This window comes from Mesoplodon densirostris, chromosome 9 (genome assembly GCF_025265405.1).
Source record: "Mesoplodon densirostris isolate mMesDen1 chromosome 9, mMesDen1 primary haplotype, whole genome shotgun sequence".
Classification (NCBI taxonomy): Eukaryota; Metazoa; Chordata; class Mammalia; order Artiodactyla; family Ziphiidae; genus Mesoplodon; species Mesoplodon densirostris.
In genome coordinates, this window is record NC_082669.1 from 60,321,918 (window position 1) to 60,336,819 (window position 14,902).

The 14,902-nt window shown below is 34.5% G+C and overlaps 1 protein-coding gene across 1 annotated transcript in view; it reads right to left on the bottom strand.

Moving 5' to 3' along the window:
- Positions 1-7,624: 7,624 nt before the first annotated feature.
- ZNF804B (zinc finger protein 804B) overlaps positions 7,625-14,902 on the bottom strand; it is a 505,006-nt gene continuing 497,728 nt past the window's right edge. Inside the window, exon 4 of the mRNA XM_060108743.1 lies at positions 7,625-11,282. Coding sequence (XP_059964726.1) covers positions 7,625-11,282 — 3,658 coding nt within the window. The remainder of the gene's footprint in view (positions 11,283-14,902) is intronic.

Consider the following 14,902-nt stretch of genomic DNA (forward strand, 5'->3'; position numbering starts at 1 on the left):
AGTGGGGTTTATCCCAGGAATGCAAGGATTCTTCAATATATGCAAATCAATCAACGTGATAAACCATATTAACAAATTGGATAAAAACCATATGATCATCTCAATAGATGCAGAAAAAGCTTCTGAAAACATTCAACACCGATTTATGATAAAAACCCTTCAGAAAGTAGGCATAGAGGGAACTTACCTCAACATAATAAAGACCATATATGACAAACCCACAGCCAACATCATTCTGAATGGTGAAACACTGAAACCATTTCTAAGATCAGGAACAAGACAAGGTTGCCCACTCTCATCATTATTATTCAACATAGTTTTGGAAGTTTTAGCCACAGCAATCAGAGAAGAAAAAGAAATAAAAGGAATCCAAATTGGAAAAGAGGAAGTAAAACTGTCACTGTTTGCAGATCACATGGGAGTATACATAGAGAATCCTAAAGACACTACCAGAAAACTACTAGAGCTAATCAATGAATTTGGTAAAGTTGCAGGATACAAAATTAATGCACAGAAATCTCTTGCATTTCTATACACTAATGATGAAAAATCTGAAAGAGAAATTAAGGAAACACTCCCATTTACCACTGCAACAAAATGAATAAAATACCTAGGAATAAACTTACCTAAGGAGACAAAAGACCTGTATGCAGAAATCTATGACACTGATGAAATAAATTAAAGATGATACAAACAGATGGAAATATATAAAATGTTCTTGGATTGGACAAATCAACATTGTGAAAATGACTATACTACCCAAAGCAATCTACAGATTCAGTGCAATCCCTATCAATCTACCAATGGCATTTTTCACAGAACTAGAAGAAAATATTTCACAATTTGTATGGAAATACAAAAGACCCCGAATAGCCAAAGCAATCTTGAGAACGAAAAACGGAGCTGGAGGAATCAGGCTCCCTGACTTCAGACTATACTATAAAGCTACAGTAATCAAGATAGTATGGTACTGGCACAAAAACAGAAATACAGATCAATGGAAACAGGATAGAAAGCCCAGAGATAAACCCACGCAGATATGGTCACCTTATCTTTGATAAAGGAGGCAAGAGTATACAATGGAGAAAAGACAGACTCTACAGTAAGTGGTGCTGGGAAAACTGGACAGCTACATGTAAAAGAATGAAATTAGAACACTCCCTAACACCATACACAAAAATAAACTCAAAATTGATTAAAGACCTAAATGTAAGGCCAGACACCATAAAACTCTTAGAGGAAAACATAGGCAGAAAACTCTGTGACATAAATCACAACAAGATCCTTTTTGACCCACCTCCTAGAGAAATGGAAATAAAAACAAAAATAAACAAATGGGACCTAATGAAACTGAAAAGCTTTTGCACAGCAAAGGAAACCATAAACAAGACCAAAAGACAACCCTCAGAATGGGAGAAAATATTTGCAAATGAAGAACTGACAAAGGATTAATCTACAAAATATACAAGCAGCTCATGCAGCTCAATATCAAAAAGCAAACAACCCAATCCAAAAAATGAGCAGAAGACTTAAATAGACATTTCTCCAAAGAAGATATACAGATTTCCAACAAACACATGAAAGGATGCTCAACATCACTAACAATTAGAGAAATGCAAATCCAAACTACAATTATGTATCACTTCATATTGGTCAGAATGGCCATCATCAAAAAAATCTACAATCAATAAATGCTGGAGAGGGTGTGTAGAAGAGGGAACCCTCTTGCAGTGTTGGTGGGAATGTAAATTGATATAGCCACTATGGAGAACAGTACAGAGGTGCCTTAAAAAAGTAAAAATAGAACTACCGTATGACCCAGTAATCCCACTATGGGGTGTATACCCTGAGATAACCATAATTTAAAAAGAGTCATGTACCACAATGTTCATTGCAGCTCTATTTACAATAGCGAGGACATGGAAGCAACCTAAGTGTCCATCGACAGATGAATGGATAAAGAAGATGTGGCACATATATACAATGGAATATTACTCAGCCATAAAAAGAAATGAAATTGAGTTATTTGTAGTGAGGTGGATGGACCTAGAGTCTGTCATATAGAGTGAAGTATGTCAGAAAGAGAAAGCAAATATCATATGCTAACACATATATATGGAGTCTAAAAAAAAAAAGAAAGAAAATGGTTCTGAGGAACCTAGGGGCAGGACAGGAATAAAGACATAGACATAGAGAATGGACGTGAGGACATTGGTAGGGGGAAGGGTAAGCTGGGATGAAGTGAGAGAGTGGCATGGACGTATATACACTACCAAATGTCAAATAGATAGCTAGTGGGAAGCAACCACATAGCAAGGGAGATCAGCTCAGTGCTTTGTGTCCACCTAGAGGGGTGGGATAGGGAGGGTGGGAGGGAGACACAAGAGGGAGGGGATATGGGGATATACGTATGCATATAGCTGATTCACTTTGTTATACAGTAGCAACTAACACAACAATGTAAAGCAACGATACTCCAATAAAGATGTTAAAAAATAATAAAAGCACTCATCATGAGAAAAAAATTTTTATCTACATATGGTAATGAATGTTAAATGGACTTATTGTGATAATCATTTTGCAATACATGCAAATATCAGATCATTATGGTTTACAACTTAAATTAATGTTATATAAATTATATATTAATAAAAGTAATTTTAAAAACTTAAAAGAATGCCATTTTTCTAATTCTGTGTAATTCCTTTAGAATAACCTAATATTTCATAACTTTTCACCAGCTTCTTAACATTACTGGGTCCCATGGCGCTTGTAATCTACTAAACCCTTCTTCTTACTGATGATCTAGAATTAGGTTCTGTCTCCTCAACAATCTATGTGTACAAGACTCTGTTAATTAAAGATAAAGGTATGATTTGACATTTATTCGTGCTGAATTTCACCTTTCAAATTTTGTCCCATTTTTATGATTTTTGAATTTTTTTCACATGGTATTGTGCCATTCACTCCATTCCTGGTCCTCTTGGGTTTGTGTTTTCCTCCTATCTGTTAGACATGCCTTCCATGATTTTGTCCACGTTTTATAAAATGTTGAATATAAAAGACTACAACACAAAGACTTGTAACCAACCCTCCTTCGAAATTGAAATTAGTCCAAGTCTCAATACTCTTGGGGTATAGTTGTTTAACTAGCAATTAAAGCACGTTTGTCATATAGCACTGACTATTGTCCATAAGGATATTTATAAGAATCATAAAATGTCTCTCTATAAAATACCCACACATTTTACTATCTTTTGCCGCCAACTACCCACTTCACCACAATGTCTCTGGTCAAGGTAACAACCAAGCTCTATGTAACTAAAAGAATACTTAATTTTCTATCCTCTTCTTACCTGACTCAGCAACATGTGACAGGGTTGATCACTCTCAATTCTTGAGTCACTTTCTTTATTTGCCTTATAGGCACACATTGTTTTGATTTTTTCCTATGAAACTTGGAAGTTCATCATGGTCTTGTTTTTATGGGAAAAAAATCTGAAAAAGAATGGATATATGGTTCCTTCTACTTCCACTCTTAAAATCAGAGTGAACTAGGGCTCAGTCTCTGAACATTTTATCCACCCTACCTACCCATTGGTATTACCCAGGCTAATGGCTTCAGATTCTTTCTATACATTAATAATTCCTGAAAGTATTTGTTCTTTTCACACCTCTACTCAAACTTCAGATTCATATTTCCAACCACTAACTCAATATCTCCACTTCAATATTTAACAGGCATCTCAAATAGAATATTTAAACCAATCCTCCTCTCCTCTCCTGTTCCTCCCACAGTATTCTGTATTTCAGTTAACAGTAAATCCATCCTCCTAGTTGCTTGTGCAAAAAGTACTGATATATCACCTCTGATTCCTTTGTCTTATACCTTACGCCCAATATGAAGCACATTTTCTCAGCCCTACCTTCAAAATAAATCCAGAGTCTCACCACATCTCAACATTTCCATTAGACTATCACTGAGCAAGTCACTGCATTCTCTTGCCTGAAACGTTTCAATCTACTAAGTGGCCTTCGTACTCCAATCTTTACTCCCCTAGCGATTATTCACAATGCAATAGCTGAATGACCCTGGTAAAATCTAAGAATCATGTTGCTCATCTGCTAAAGTTATCCAATAGTTTCCACCTCACAGTAGAAGCCAGTCATTATAATGGTTGGCATGATCCCACATGATTTTGCTCCAAAATTATTTCTCTGACCTTATCTCCTGTAATTCTGTCTCTGAAACCTTCTTTCCCAGGCACAGTGTTCTCATACTATCTTTTAAGTATGACAAGCATACCCAACGAGTTGTTGAAACCTGGTCTTCTCTTAGCCTAGAATGCTCACTTCCTTCAGGTCTTTGCTGAAATATCACTTTCACAGTGAAGCTTCCTCTGACTACCGTATTTAAAATTGTACTTTAGCCACTACTCCTGCCCAAGCACCATTATCTACTTTTCCCTATTTATTTTCCTCAGTAGTGTTTATCATCATCTGGCATAGCATTATATCACTTGTCTATGCTGGTTTTTGTCTGCGTGACTCAATTAGAATTAAATTATATTATGGCATTATTTCTAGTTTTGATTATTATTATATCAACAACAGTTAGATTACTGCCTAGCACATGGCCCTTTATACTTGTTAAATGAGAAAGAAAGTGAATAAAGGAAAAATAAAATACTTATGTTTTTGTACTATTTGTTTTTAGTATACCTGTTAGAGTTACTAATGATTGTCTCTTCATCTTCATTAAACACTCTGCTTAAAATTTTGTCTATAAATATGTTAAGTTTTAAATTAGTAATACCTATATTAAATATTGTTCCTTTCATAAAAGTAGAGATGCTTGTTCTAAATTCTCTTCCAGTCTGCCTAATTTCTCAAGCGTCCTTGAGATGTCATGAGGTCTTCTTTAGGAAATTTTAATATTCTATGGTAAGATACTTGTAAATGTGAAGATTCAAACTTATTTGAAGTGGCAAGGAAATAATTTTCTCTGTATGTCCCAAAATTCTTATCCATGTTGGTTCTATAATTTCCACTTTGAAGAACTTTCTCCTTAATAGGGAAAACAAAACAAAATCAGATTTAAGTAACACTACTTTATTATTATTATTGTTGTTGTTATTAGGTCATCTGCCTAGAAGTATGCAGAAGCAAAAAAAAATCTTTTGATTTTCCCAATAAATGGGATATTTAAAAGGTATTGACTTAATCTCTGTTAATTGTTGATCCACAGCTATTGTCTTACTGTTTATGTATGTATGGTACTTGAACAATTACTCTGAATGTTTTCCTCATTCAGTTTATATTGGACTGTCTAAAGGACTACATTTTTCTGCCTCATTGGAATCTTTTGTAATGGTAGCTTTACTCATGTGATGCTACAACTTTTATAATTTCCTACCCTGGAGTACAAGTTATCTTTAAATGGTGAAGTCTGCTTTCCCTTAGTCCAAGACAGTAACTATATCCAGTGAACATTTTCATTGCTGATAATACAAGATAGTCATTTCCATGCCATCAATTCATATCAATCTATCCTTGTTAGTCAAAATTAAGTGCCCAGTAGAGGTTCTTTATTCTAACCTTCTGAGAAGTTAAATTGTCACCAAGAGAATTATAAATATTAACCAGGTGCTGTCTTTTTCATAATAAGACTTCTAGTGAATTCCCATAATTACTCTGTCTTGGCACTACATCAGCTTTGTAATCTGGTTTAGGAAACAGTCATCCACATTACTTTTCCTTTTATGTGCTGGGCCATTTGTCATCTATTTTTATAAGAAATATTCCATTTATTTCACTTTTTTTGAATTCACTCAATGTTTATCAATGTTCTTTTATAATCACTTTTATGGAGTTCCACACAAGTATAGAATTTCTTGCTATTTGATGTCTTGTTTCCATTTTTGTATTCCTTTTAGATAAGCTAGACTTTTTCACTGCCATACTCCAGTCAAAATTTCCATCCCACAAGTTTCTGGTGATATCTAGGAAACTACGTTGTTTATGTTAAAGTTTTTCATTCACTTTATTCTCTCTCTCTCTCTTCTCTCTTCATCTCTCCCTCACCAGCATCAAAGATGTCCTTTCCTACTGTTTGCAAGTGTTAAGAACTTAACCTTTCAACTTCATTTTCCTCATCTGTACAGAGGAATGATAATACTGATCTCAAAATATCAATACATTTGTGAAGATTAAATGAGATAATGAGGGCTTAGTGCTCAACCTATCTTGGTGCACAGTAGGCCTTCAGTAAGTACAGCTCTCATTCCTGTGAAGCCAAGGCTGTATAAGCCATCCTTCTCATCTTCTAGTGGTAGAGAAGTTTGCATCATCATACACACAGTGGTGATGACTGATTACCTCTATTTTTGTTTAATTTGACTTTCTCTGAAACCCATGCTTATGGGGAATGTGCAGCCACACAAGTTTTCTTTCTTTTAAGAATATAAAATAATAAACTTAACTGGAGGGCCATTGAGAAATATAGATATAAGAAATGCAAATTCTGTGGGTCAGAAAACATTTTGGATGAATGTTTAAAATCATTTGCAAAATTATAGGAATGGTGATTTTATTCATCATCATTCATGGTATTTTATAAATATCTAGTAAAATTGAACAAAATACACTGAATACTTTTAAGATTTTTCTCAATAAATATCATGTAAAATTTTTGACATTTCCAAAGCTTTACCTCTCCAGTTATACTTATGTTGGCTGAACACAGGTTTCTGAATAGGAGAATAAAGAAAACTTAACATTTTAGCCCCAATAATATTTGAAAGTTTGACCAATAGATACAAAATATTACTCTGAGTATACTTTATTTTTTTATTTTGCATTATCAAATACTAATGATAGTTTATATATGTTTTCTTATATAAAAATTAAACATTATTAATTTTAGATGGTGATTCTTACAATTACAAATTCTCTTGACATAGAAGTGTGTGAAATGAAGTTAATTCAATCTTCCACAGAAACTCAGCCATACAATCTGCATAAGGCTGTTTAGCATTGAAGAGTAGTTTTCAATCTGAATTAGTCAGAAAATTTCTTGCCATCTCTTATTTCCTATGAAAATATAGTTTATGTTGGTTGAAACATTGTATTGATTGAAAGGTTAGTCGACAGTGAACCATACGAACAATTTTTAACACATAATTTTCTTTCACTGACCTTTTATTATTACCTGATAAATAAAACGAAATATGCATTCATTCATTCATTTGTTCACTCGTTCAACGAACACCTAGAAGATAGAGTATTATGTTTCATTTAATTTTCTTTGTAATATTAATGATTGGCCTTTTTTCTATCTTTTATAACATTATGTGAGAACTCATTCAAAAATATCTTTAACACGTTTCCCTCTACCTTTCCATCCAACTACTTTAAATTTGTCCAATTATTTTTGCAAATTAAAAGAAATCCTTAAAATGCTTGTATTTCAATACTGGCAATTCAGTTCATATTTCTATATTGGTCACATTTTGCATTGGTACCACTATTTTAAATCTTATAATAATCAGACCACTTTAAATACATCATTTTGTAGGCAGTGACCATTTGTTTTATTTATCCAGAAGAGGGGCTTTAACACCTGTTAGTTCAAGTGAGCTGACACATTTAAGGCCTCTTTCACTCCGTTTAATGGTTGCATCTGACTGGAGCAAGAATGATGGCAAAGATCTTGACCTTGAAACAGTGGTTGAATTAAAGGATTCAAGTGGATGATAGAAGTTGTGGCCGGGTTGAAGTGAGGGCCAAACAATGTAGGGATAAATGCTGCAGGGGGCAGGGGCTGAAGTGTTATGTGAGATGGGTGGCAGGGAGCAGCAGTGACCAAGTGCAGGGGATGACCCGCTAAGAAAGTGGGGTGGGCAGGGATGATGGTTGGAGTCAGAGTTGAAAATGTGAATGGATTAAAATGTGGCTGGGAAAGAGGATGCAGATGAGCTATAGGGAGGTGACTGCTATGGGCATTTATGGAAGCAGAAACAAAATGCTGCAGGAACGTGTGGTGGATGGTGGTGAGAGAAGCCTGCTGGTGACCTGGAACTGTCTGTACAGCAGAGGCTGGAGAGAAGGCAGTGGGCCCTACAGCAGGCACAACTCGAAGATGCTTTGATAGGAGCTGTTTCTGCATATGCTGCTGGGCTTGTAGCTGTAGGAGCTTATATTTATCTATTTCATCAGGAGAAAATGTTACGGGCTGTTGAATTAATGGGGGAGAAAGAGATTTATGACACACTTCTAAGTCATCTGCTACTTTGTCATGCTTCTGCATAGTTCTGTCATAGTAAGAGTTTATATTCCCCTCTACCTGATTCATATGCATGCTTACATCCTGTAAGTCTAGATTTATTTGGTCCTCTTTGGTCTCTGATGAATCAGTACCACCAGTATATCTATTAGATGAGAAAGCACCAGGGAAATCTTTTGGTACTGGGTCACAGCTTTGAATAAAAGGTTGGACTTCACTAATTAATGATTTTGATTGTTCTTTCGTTGTTGGATACTTTTTCATGTTTGGTAACTGAGACTCTGCTACTACGTGAATTATACCTTTAGAAAGATGATCATCACAATCAGTGTCTACTAAAACAGTAAAATCATTTGTCTGGGAATTTTTGACTTTGTCTTTGTCAATAGTTCTTTGCATTGCACTGCCTTTATCCTTTCTTCTACTTGTGTTCTGTATTTTTTCAGGCAAAGGCAATGCATGTCTGTTACAGCCTGGTGGTGTAAATTGCACTGTGCATTGGATTTGTGAAGGAGCCTCTGATTCATTTTTACAGCTGTTTGAAGAGACCTCAAAATGAGTTGATTGTTCCTGACATTTCTTGGCTTGTACTCTTTCTAAAAGACTTTTGGCTGTCAGGGGAGTCCTCTCTCCTTCTACAGTGTTCAACTCTGTGGTTTCTGAAGGGCTGCTTGAACAGTTCTTTAGAAGACAGCTGATATTCCCAGAGTTACATTGCATGGGTTTTACTTTTTCCAGATCACAAATATGAGGGCTGTCCAAAGACTGTTGACTTCTTTCACTTTTATTTAAGTAATACATTTTCTCTCTTGAGTAAGAGCCCAATCTGCTGTGCTGAGGTCCCTGGCAATTAGGTGGGTTTTCACTGTTTCCAGCACAAGAAAACCGTGAGCTAGAATCACAATGGGTGATTCTCTTGGATTTTGGCCCTGAAAATTGTTGATTTTTGCCCAGTTTATATTTTTCTCTGCAGTGACCATAACCATGTTTTGAATATTTTTCATTTTTAACGGATTCCCACAACTTGCAGCCCCTGTCACTCTGGGTTTCAGACTGTGGGCAGTCACTCTTTGCTAGCTCATCAGATAAGAAGAGGCAGCTGTGCTTTCGGCGTTTCCGTTTGTGCCTTTCAACTGAGTTGTGTTCTCTTTTACAAAAGTAGAGCAAATTACCTCTACCATGACCACTGGACCTGTGCTTTGAACAAGTACTTCTCAAGCTGGATGTACTGCCAGGGGATGTGTCTGAAGGGCTAGAACATATATTCAGAGACACCTTTGGAGAACGTCTCTTGTAACTTGCTTTTCCACATCCAGAAACCCTGCTGGTCATACTGATGTGGTCACTATTCAAAATTACACTGAAGTCCTTCCCATGGTCACTGTGGCCCCTTATTGTGTAAGGACTAGAATTCCAGGTGAATTTATTCCCATCTTCAAAATCCAAATGAGGATCACAGGAAATCAGTTTATGTTTTTTAGTCCTAGAGATATAAGGAGAAAAGGATAGGCCCTCATTTGCATCATTTAGAATTACCCTTTGGCAGCTTTGCCAATGGGCCCTTGAAGGTTCCTTAAGTTCATTATCACTATTGTTATTCTTTCTTACACAATTCTTTAGAGAGATATCAAGGTAAGCAGGCACTTCAGGATTTTTCATTTCCAAATCGCTTGCACTAAAATTATGTTCACTCGCACTGGGCTCAGAATTGTTGTAGCCCAAATTATATTTTCTCTGGAAATTTTCCCAATCTGGATTAGCTATCATCATCTTTGGTTTCAGAGACTGATTATCTTCTTGGATCAGTTTTTGTTGGTCTTTAATTAAACCTGAGACTTGGTTTTCCATTGTAGTCTTCATTTCTGAGGGCTCTTTCAGCAATTCTGTTTTTAAGTCCTCTGGATCATGGCCATCCTTTGTGTTTCGAGAAAGCTTAAAATCAAAATATAATGGGTTGCAGCCATAAGAGATACAGGGCTCTGTTTTTGTAAAGAGAAGCAATTCCGTAGGCCATTGGAGAGTAGTATGGCCATCCTTGCTTTGTACGTGGAGATAAGGCAGTGGTTTGGACTTCACATCACGGGGATATGCCTCTCTTACAAGACTTTGTACATTTCTGCTAACTCTTTCTATTTTATCTAATGATTTTTCTTTCTTCTCCTTTCTGGAGTTGGGATTCAGATGAAATGTACTGCTTTGTTCACTTGGCTCTGTTGATGGAAGCTCATCCAAACATTCAAATATCCTGGCATCACTGTGCTTGTAAATGTTTGGTGGGCTGGAGGAAACATTTGCTTGGCATGAGTGATTATTGAGGTTTTCTGAAGTGTTCTTCAATGTATTTCTAGTTTCCTTTGCTCTGCTGGAAGGAGTAAAATCCACATCTGAAAGATGAATGTTAGATTTACTGAATGAAGCATGAATGCCAATCGAATCTTCTAGTGTTTCATCAACAGAGTCATTTTTGTCTTGCAAAATTTCAGAACTTATGGAGAAGGTATTGTGTAAAATACTTTCCAGATGGCTTGATAAGATGTTTCTATCTTTTTCCTTAGTGAGGTGTGTATCTTCATTTGCAAACCTGCAGCGCATGCATTTCTCTGCGGTTTGTTTTGTTTTATAGATGGGTGACTTGTTACAGTCGTGGGTTTCTTCTGTGTTCTCACTGAAAACTGATGCTGAAGATTCTAATTTTAGATGCATTTTTTTGGAAAAAGAAAATGACACTCCTGTCCTGTGATTTGCATTGCTAAGATTTGAGGATGTTTGTGGTACCTGATTTCCAAACAAACATCTGTCCGCTTGTAACTGGTGTTGATTTGGTGTGGTGGACGGCTGTTTATCAGACATGCTTCTGGAGAGATTCTTTCCTTTAAGGAGAAGAGCACTCTTCATGCACGATACCCTTCTGCCACTCTTAACTGGGAAAATTCCTTGCTGGAGTTGCTTTTCTATAGCTACCCTGGGGGCTTTGTATGCTGGTCCATTTCCAGAAACACTGTAAATAGAATAAATATTTAAATGATTAAGACATCAGATTTGAAATCTTACCTATATGTGAACATTTTATAGTGTTTGATGATGGGTTCTGATACTATTTATGAACTATGTCTATTGTAATGTAACAATTTCACTATGCTTATATAACTCAGTATATCTATGTTTTATAGTGGTTATTTCTAAAATGCATCTCAAGTGGATTCTTTTGAAATTAGCAAAAAGCAATAGCAGGTGAATATTTTATGCTAGTGCTGCAAAAGAAAATAAAGTATCGCATTCACATCACATTATGTCCTCCAGAACCTACTAATTCTTTGGAATACAGATTTAACATTATTTTGCAAAGAGTTCTCCAATCAGTGCCTTCACCTAAATAGGAAATAAAATGGAATTAAAAGTCACTTCCAAAGCATAAACTTATCTCTTTTATTTGCTTTTTTTGTTTAAAGTTCTAGCATTCTATAATTTTTGTTTCCTCAGTCTTAAAATTCTTTCATGTTTGTTTCCTTTTGAAACAGGATGCTTAGTTCTTTATTTATGATTTGTCATTAATTTGATCAATTATAAGAAAGTAATACACATTTACATGCCATCTCAATATCTTCAATTAGTCTGAAATCCTTTTTTTAGCTTCTTACTCACCAAAATATTTTTCTTCTATCTTTTTTTTTACATATATGTTTTATCTTTTAACAGATTTTTAAAGATTATTCATTCTATTGAGCTTAACTAGTAATTCAGTCAGAAAACTGGAAAGAGCCATACATACAAGAGATGAAACTCTTCAGATTAAAATTGCCTCTAATGTTCTATCTATGAAACCCCTACGACAAAACAAATCTTATTAGAGGGAAAGCAATACAAATCACATCATTTTGAGTTGGCTTTCTTTTCCTTTTTCTTGCTTTGAGCTGGCTTGCTTTGAGCTGCTTTGCTTGTTTGCTTTGAGTTGGCTTTCTTTTCCTTTTTTTTTTTTCATATTCTTGGATGTGTTTTGTTGGCCTTTTTCTATTTTCAAATTTTACTTCATTTTTATTGCTTGAGTAAACAGTACTAAAACAACTGATATCTTTTCCATATGTAGCTTAAATTCTAATGGGGAGGAGTCCTTTCCTAGTCTTCCATCTGAGAAATTCTTTCTTACTGCCTTTACTTAACTATTCAGCCAGCTGTCATAGAACTCTGGTGTCACATTCCTTTTGTCCACCAAATTTCATGTACATTGCTTCACTGTCTTTATATGTTTACTATTACAGAGACATATTTAATTAACCTCCTTTTATTCATATTAAAATAGATATGCTCATGTATTTATATGGTTTTGTAAATTTTCCTTTTTATTTATATATAATGTATTTTGTTATATTTATTACATACAAATTATATATATATATATATATATATATACACACACACACACACACATAAGTGTTAGATATATATAACACTTTACCAGGCCATAGTTACAAATTGATTTCTTTTGGTTAATTTTTGCCAGTATTTCTGGGCACTTTCAATTCAACTTTCTTCAGCTCAGATACATTTTCTTCTCTGACGTCTCTGGTTATTTCTTCTTCCCTATCCTAGTTTCTTATCCTGGAATTTATAAGTTAAATTTATTTGCTCTCATGAATATATCTTTCGGTCTTACTACTTATATTAGTACTCTAGTATTTTTAGTCTTTTGTTCTGGTTCAGAAAAAAAATTTTGTTTTTAATTTCTGTTTTATGGATTCAATATTTTACAGTGACCAATATGTTGTTTACTATACCCATACAAATTTTAATTTACAAACAATAATTTTAGCCACCAGTCCTTAATAATTTCAGATTGTCCTCTCTCCATGAACTAATAATGTCTGTAGCTTTAGAGCTGTAGTGCTCAAACTAATTTCAGAAAAAATTTTAAAGTGTCTGTTCCTTACAGTAACTATTTCATAATGAAAGCTTTTCTCTTATTCATCACATTAATCTTCTTTTTTGAATCATTTTTTACATCCTTTAGAGAGGGTGTTTAAGCATATTTAATATGAGAAATGGAAATACTCTAAGATGGTATACAGATTACTGGATATTTCTTTCAAACATAAAGAGAAATAGGAAGCATAGAGGTTTACTATAATTATTGGTCTTTCGAAAAGTTGCCTGTAGCCTGTGGATAGAAGGATGAGGTTTAGAAATATCTGCAGCACTGGATTTTGCCTCAGTGCCAAAAAGATTCTTTTCCATATTTTCCATTACTTTGGAGTAAGTAGGAGTAATACATCTGTATTAAGGTACCTTCTCTAGGAACTTCAATCTGATATTATCTGCACTACACTTAGCAAAAATTATTTCAAAAGTCTGGTGTATGTATATCATCATTCTACCCCTTCTGATTCCATTATGATGCAGATATTTGACTATTTTTACCATTTTTTCCTTAATAATATAATATTTTTGCTTATTGTTCTGGCACAGTTTTGTGCATTTTCTTGCTTTGATTTATGTTAGTCTAAACATTCTTTCCTGTATTGCTGTTTCCTTTTACCATTTATCTTTCTAATATGTGTAAGCTTCTTCCTTTTATATTCTTTCAAATATTTTTAAACCTCTTTGCTCTTATTGTTTTTGTATTACATTTTGCTCTCCTTGTCCTTATTCTTGTTCTCACTTTACAGTTCAATATACACTTATGATTATATTTTTCACAAGTTTAACATTTTATCCTCATTATTAATATTTTATACCTCTTATTTTTTTGCTTTAAACTTTTATCTCATTGCTTTGTAAACTTTAATTTCCCCTATCTTAATTTTTTTTTTTTTTTTGGCCACACCGCAAGGCATGTGGGATCTTAGCTCTCTGACCAGGGATCAAACCCGAGCCCCCTGCATTGGAAGTGAAAAGTCTTAACCACTGGACAGCCAGGGAAGGCCCTACCCCTATTTTAAATCTAATTTACTTTTATTATTTTTTAAAATCCTAGTTTTCTATCTTTGTGGTATTTAAAATTCTATTATTTTAATTCAAGTTTATGCCTTATAACATAAAGGTTTAATCTTTATAGTCATACCCTCATTTATGATTTCACTGTCTCCTCTAGAACATTTAGTTTATTTCTGTATTTTTTACATAATTATTTTTACTTATAATTTTAAAATGACATTAATTAGCCCTTTAGTTCTTATTAATGGATTGTCCACTCCAATAGTTCCCCCCAACTTCTAGTTCTTGGTAACTCAGCATATGCACAATTTAATTCTCTCCTGTTCAAGAAGTATATTTTCCAAACAGGAAACAAAGCACATCAAAATAACATGATTTCTTTAAGTGATGTAATTTCCTAATGTCCCACATTATCCAGCTCTTATGTAAAGAACTTTATATTCTCAGAATCAATGGTCCTACAGTTTTTAAAATTTGAAAAAATGTCCATATCAAGATGCACTATACTTAGACTTACACATAGTAGAAGTTTACAAATAGAGTGAATCTCTCCCCTCCCCCAATAAAACAACTAGTTTTGCTGAGGAACCACGTTGGGTTGATCTACCCAAGAGCTGACCAAGGTTGACTGCACTTTTCAAGATCCACTAACAGTTTTCTGCCATCATTTTTTTCATCAGTCTGATTCAA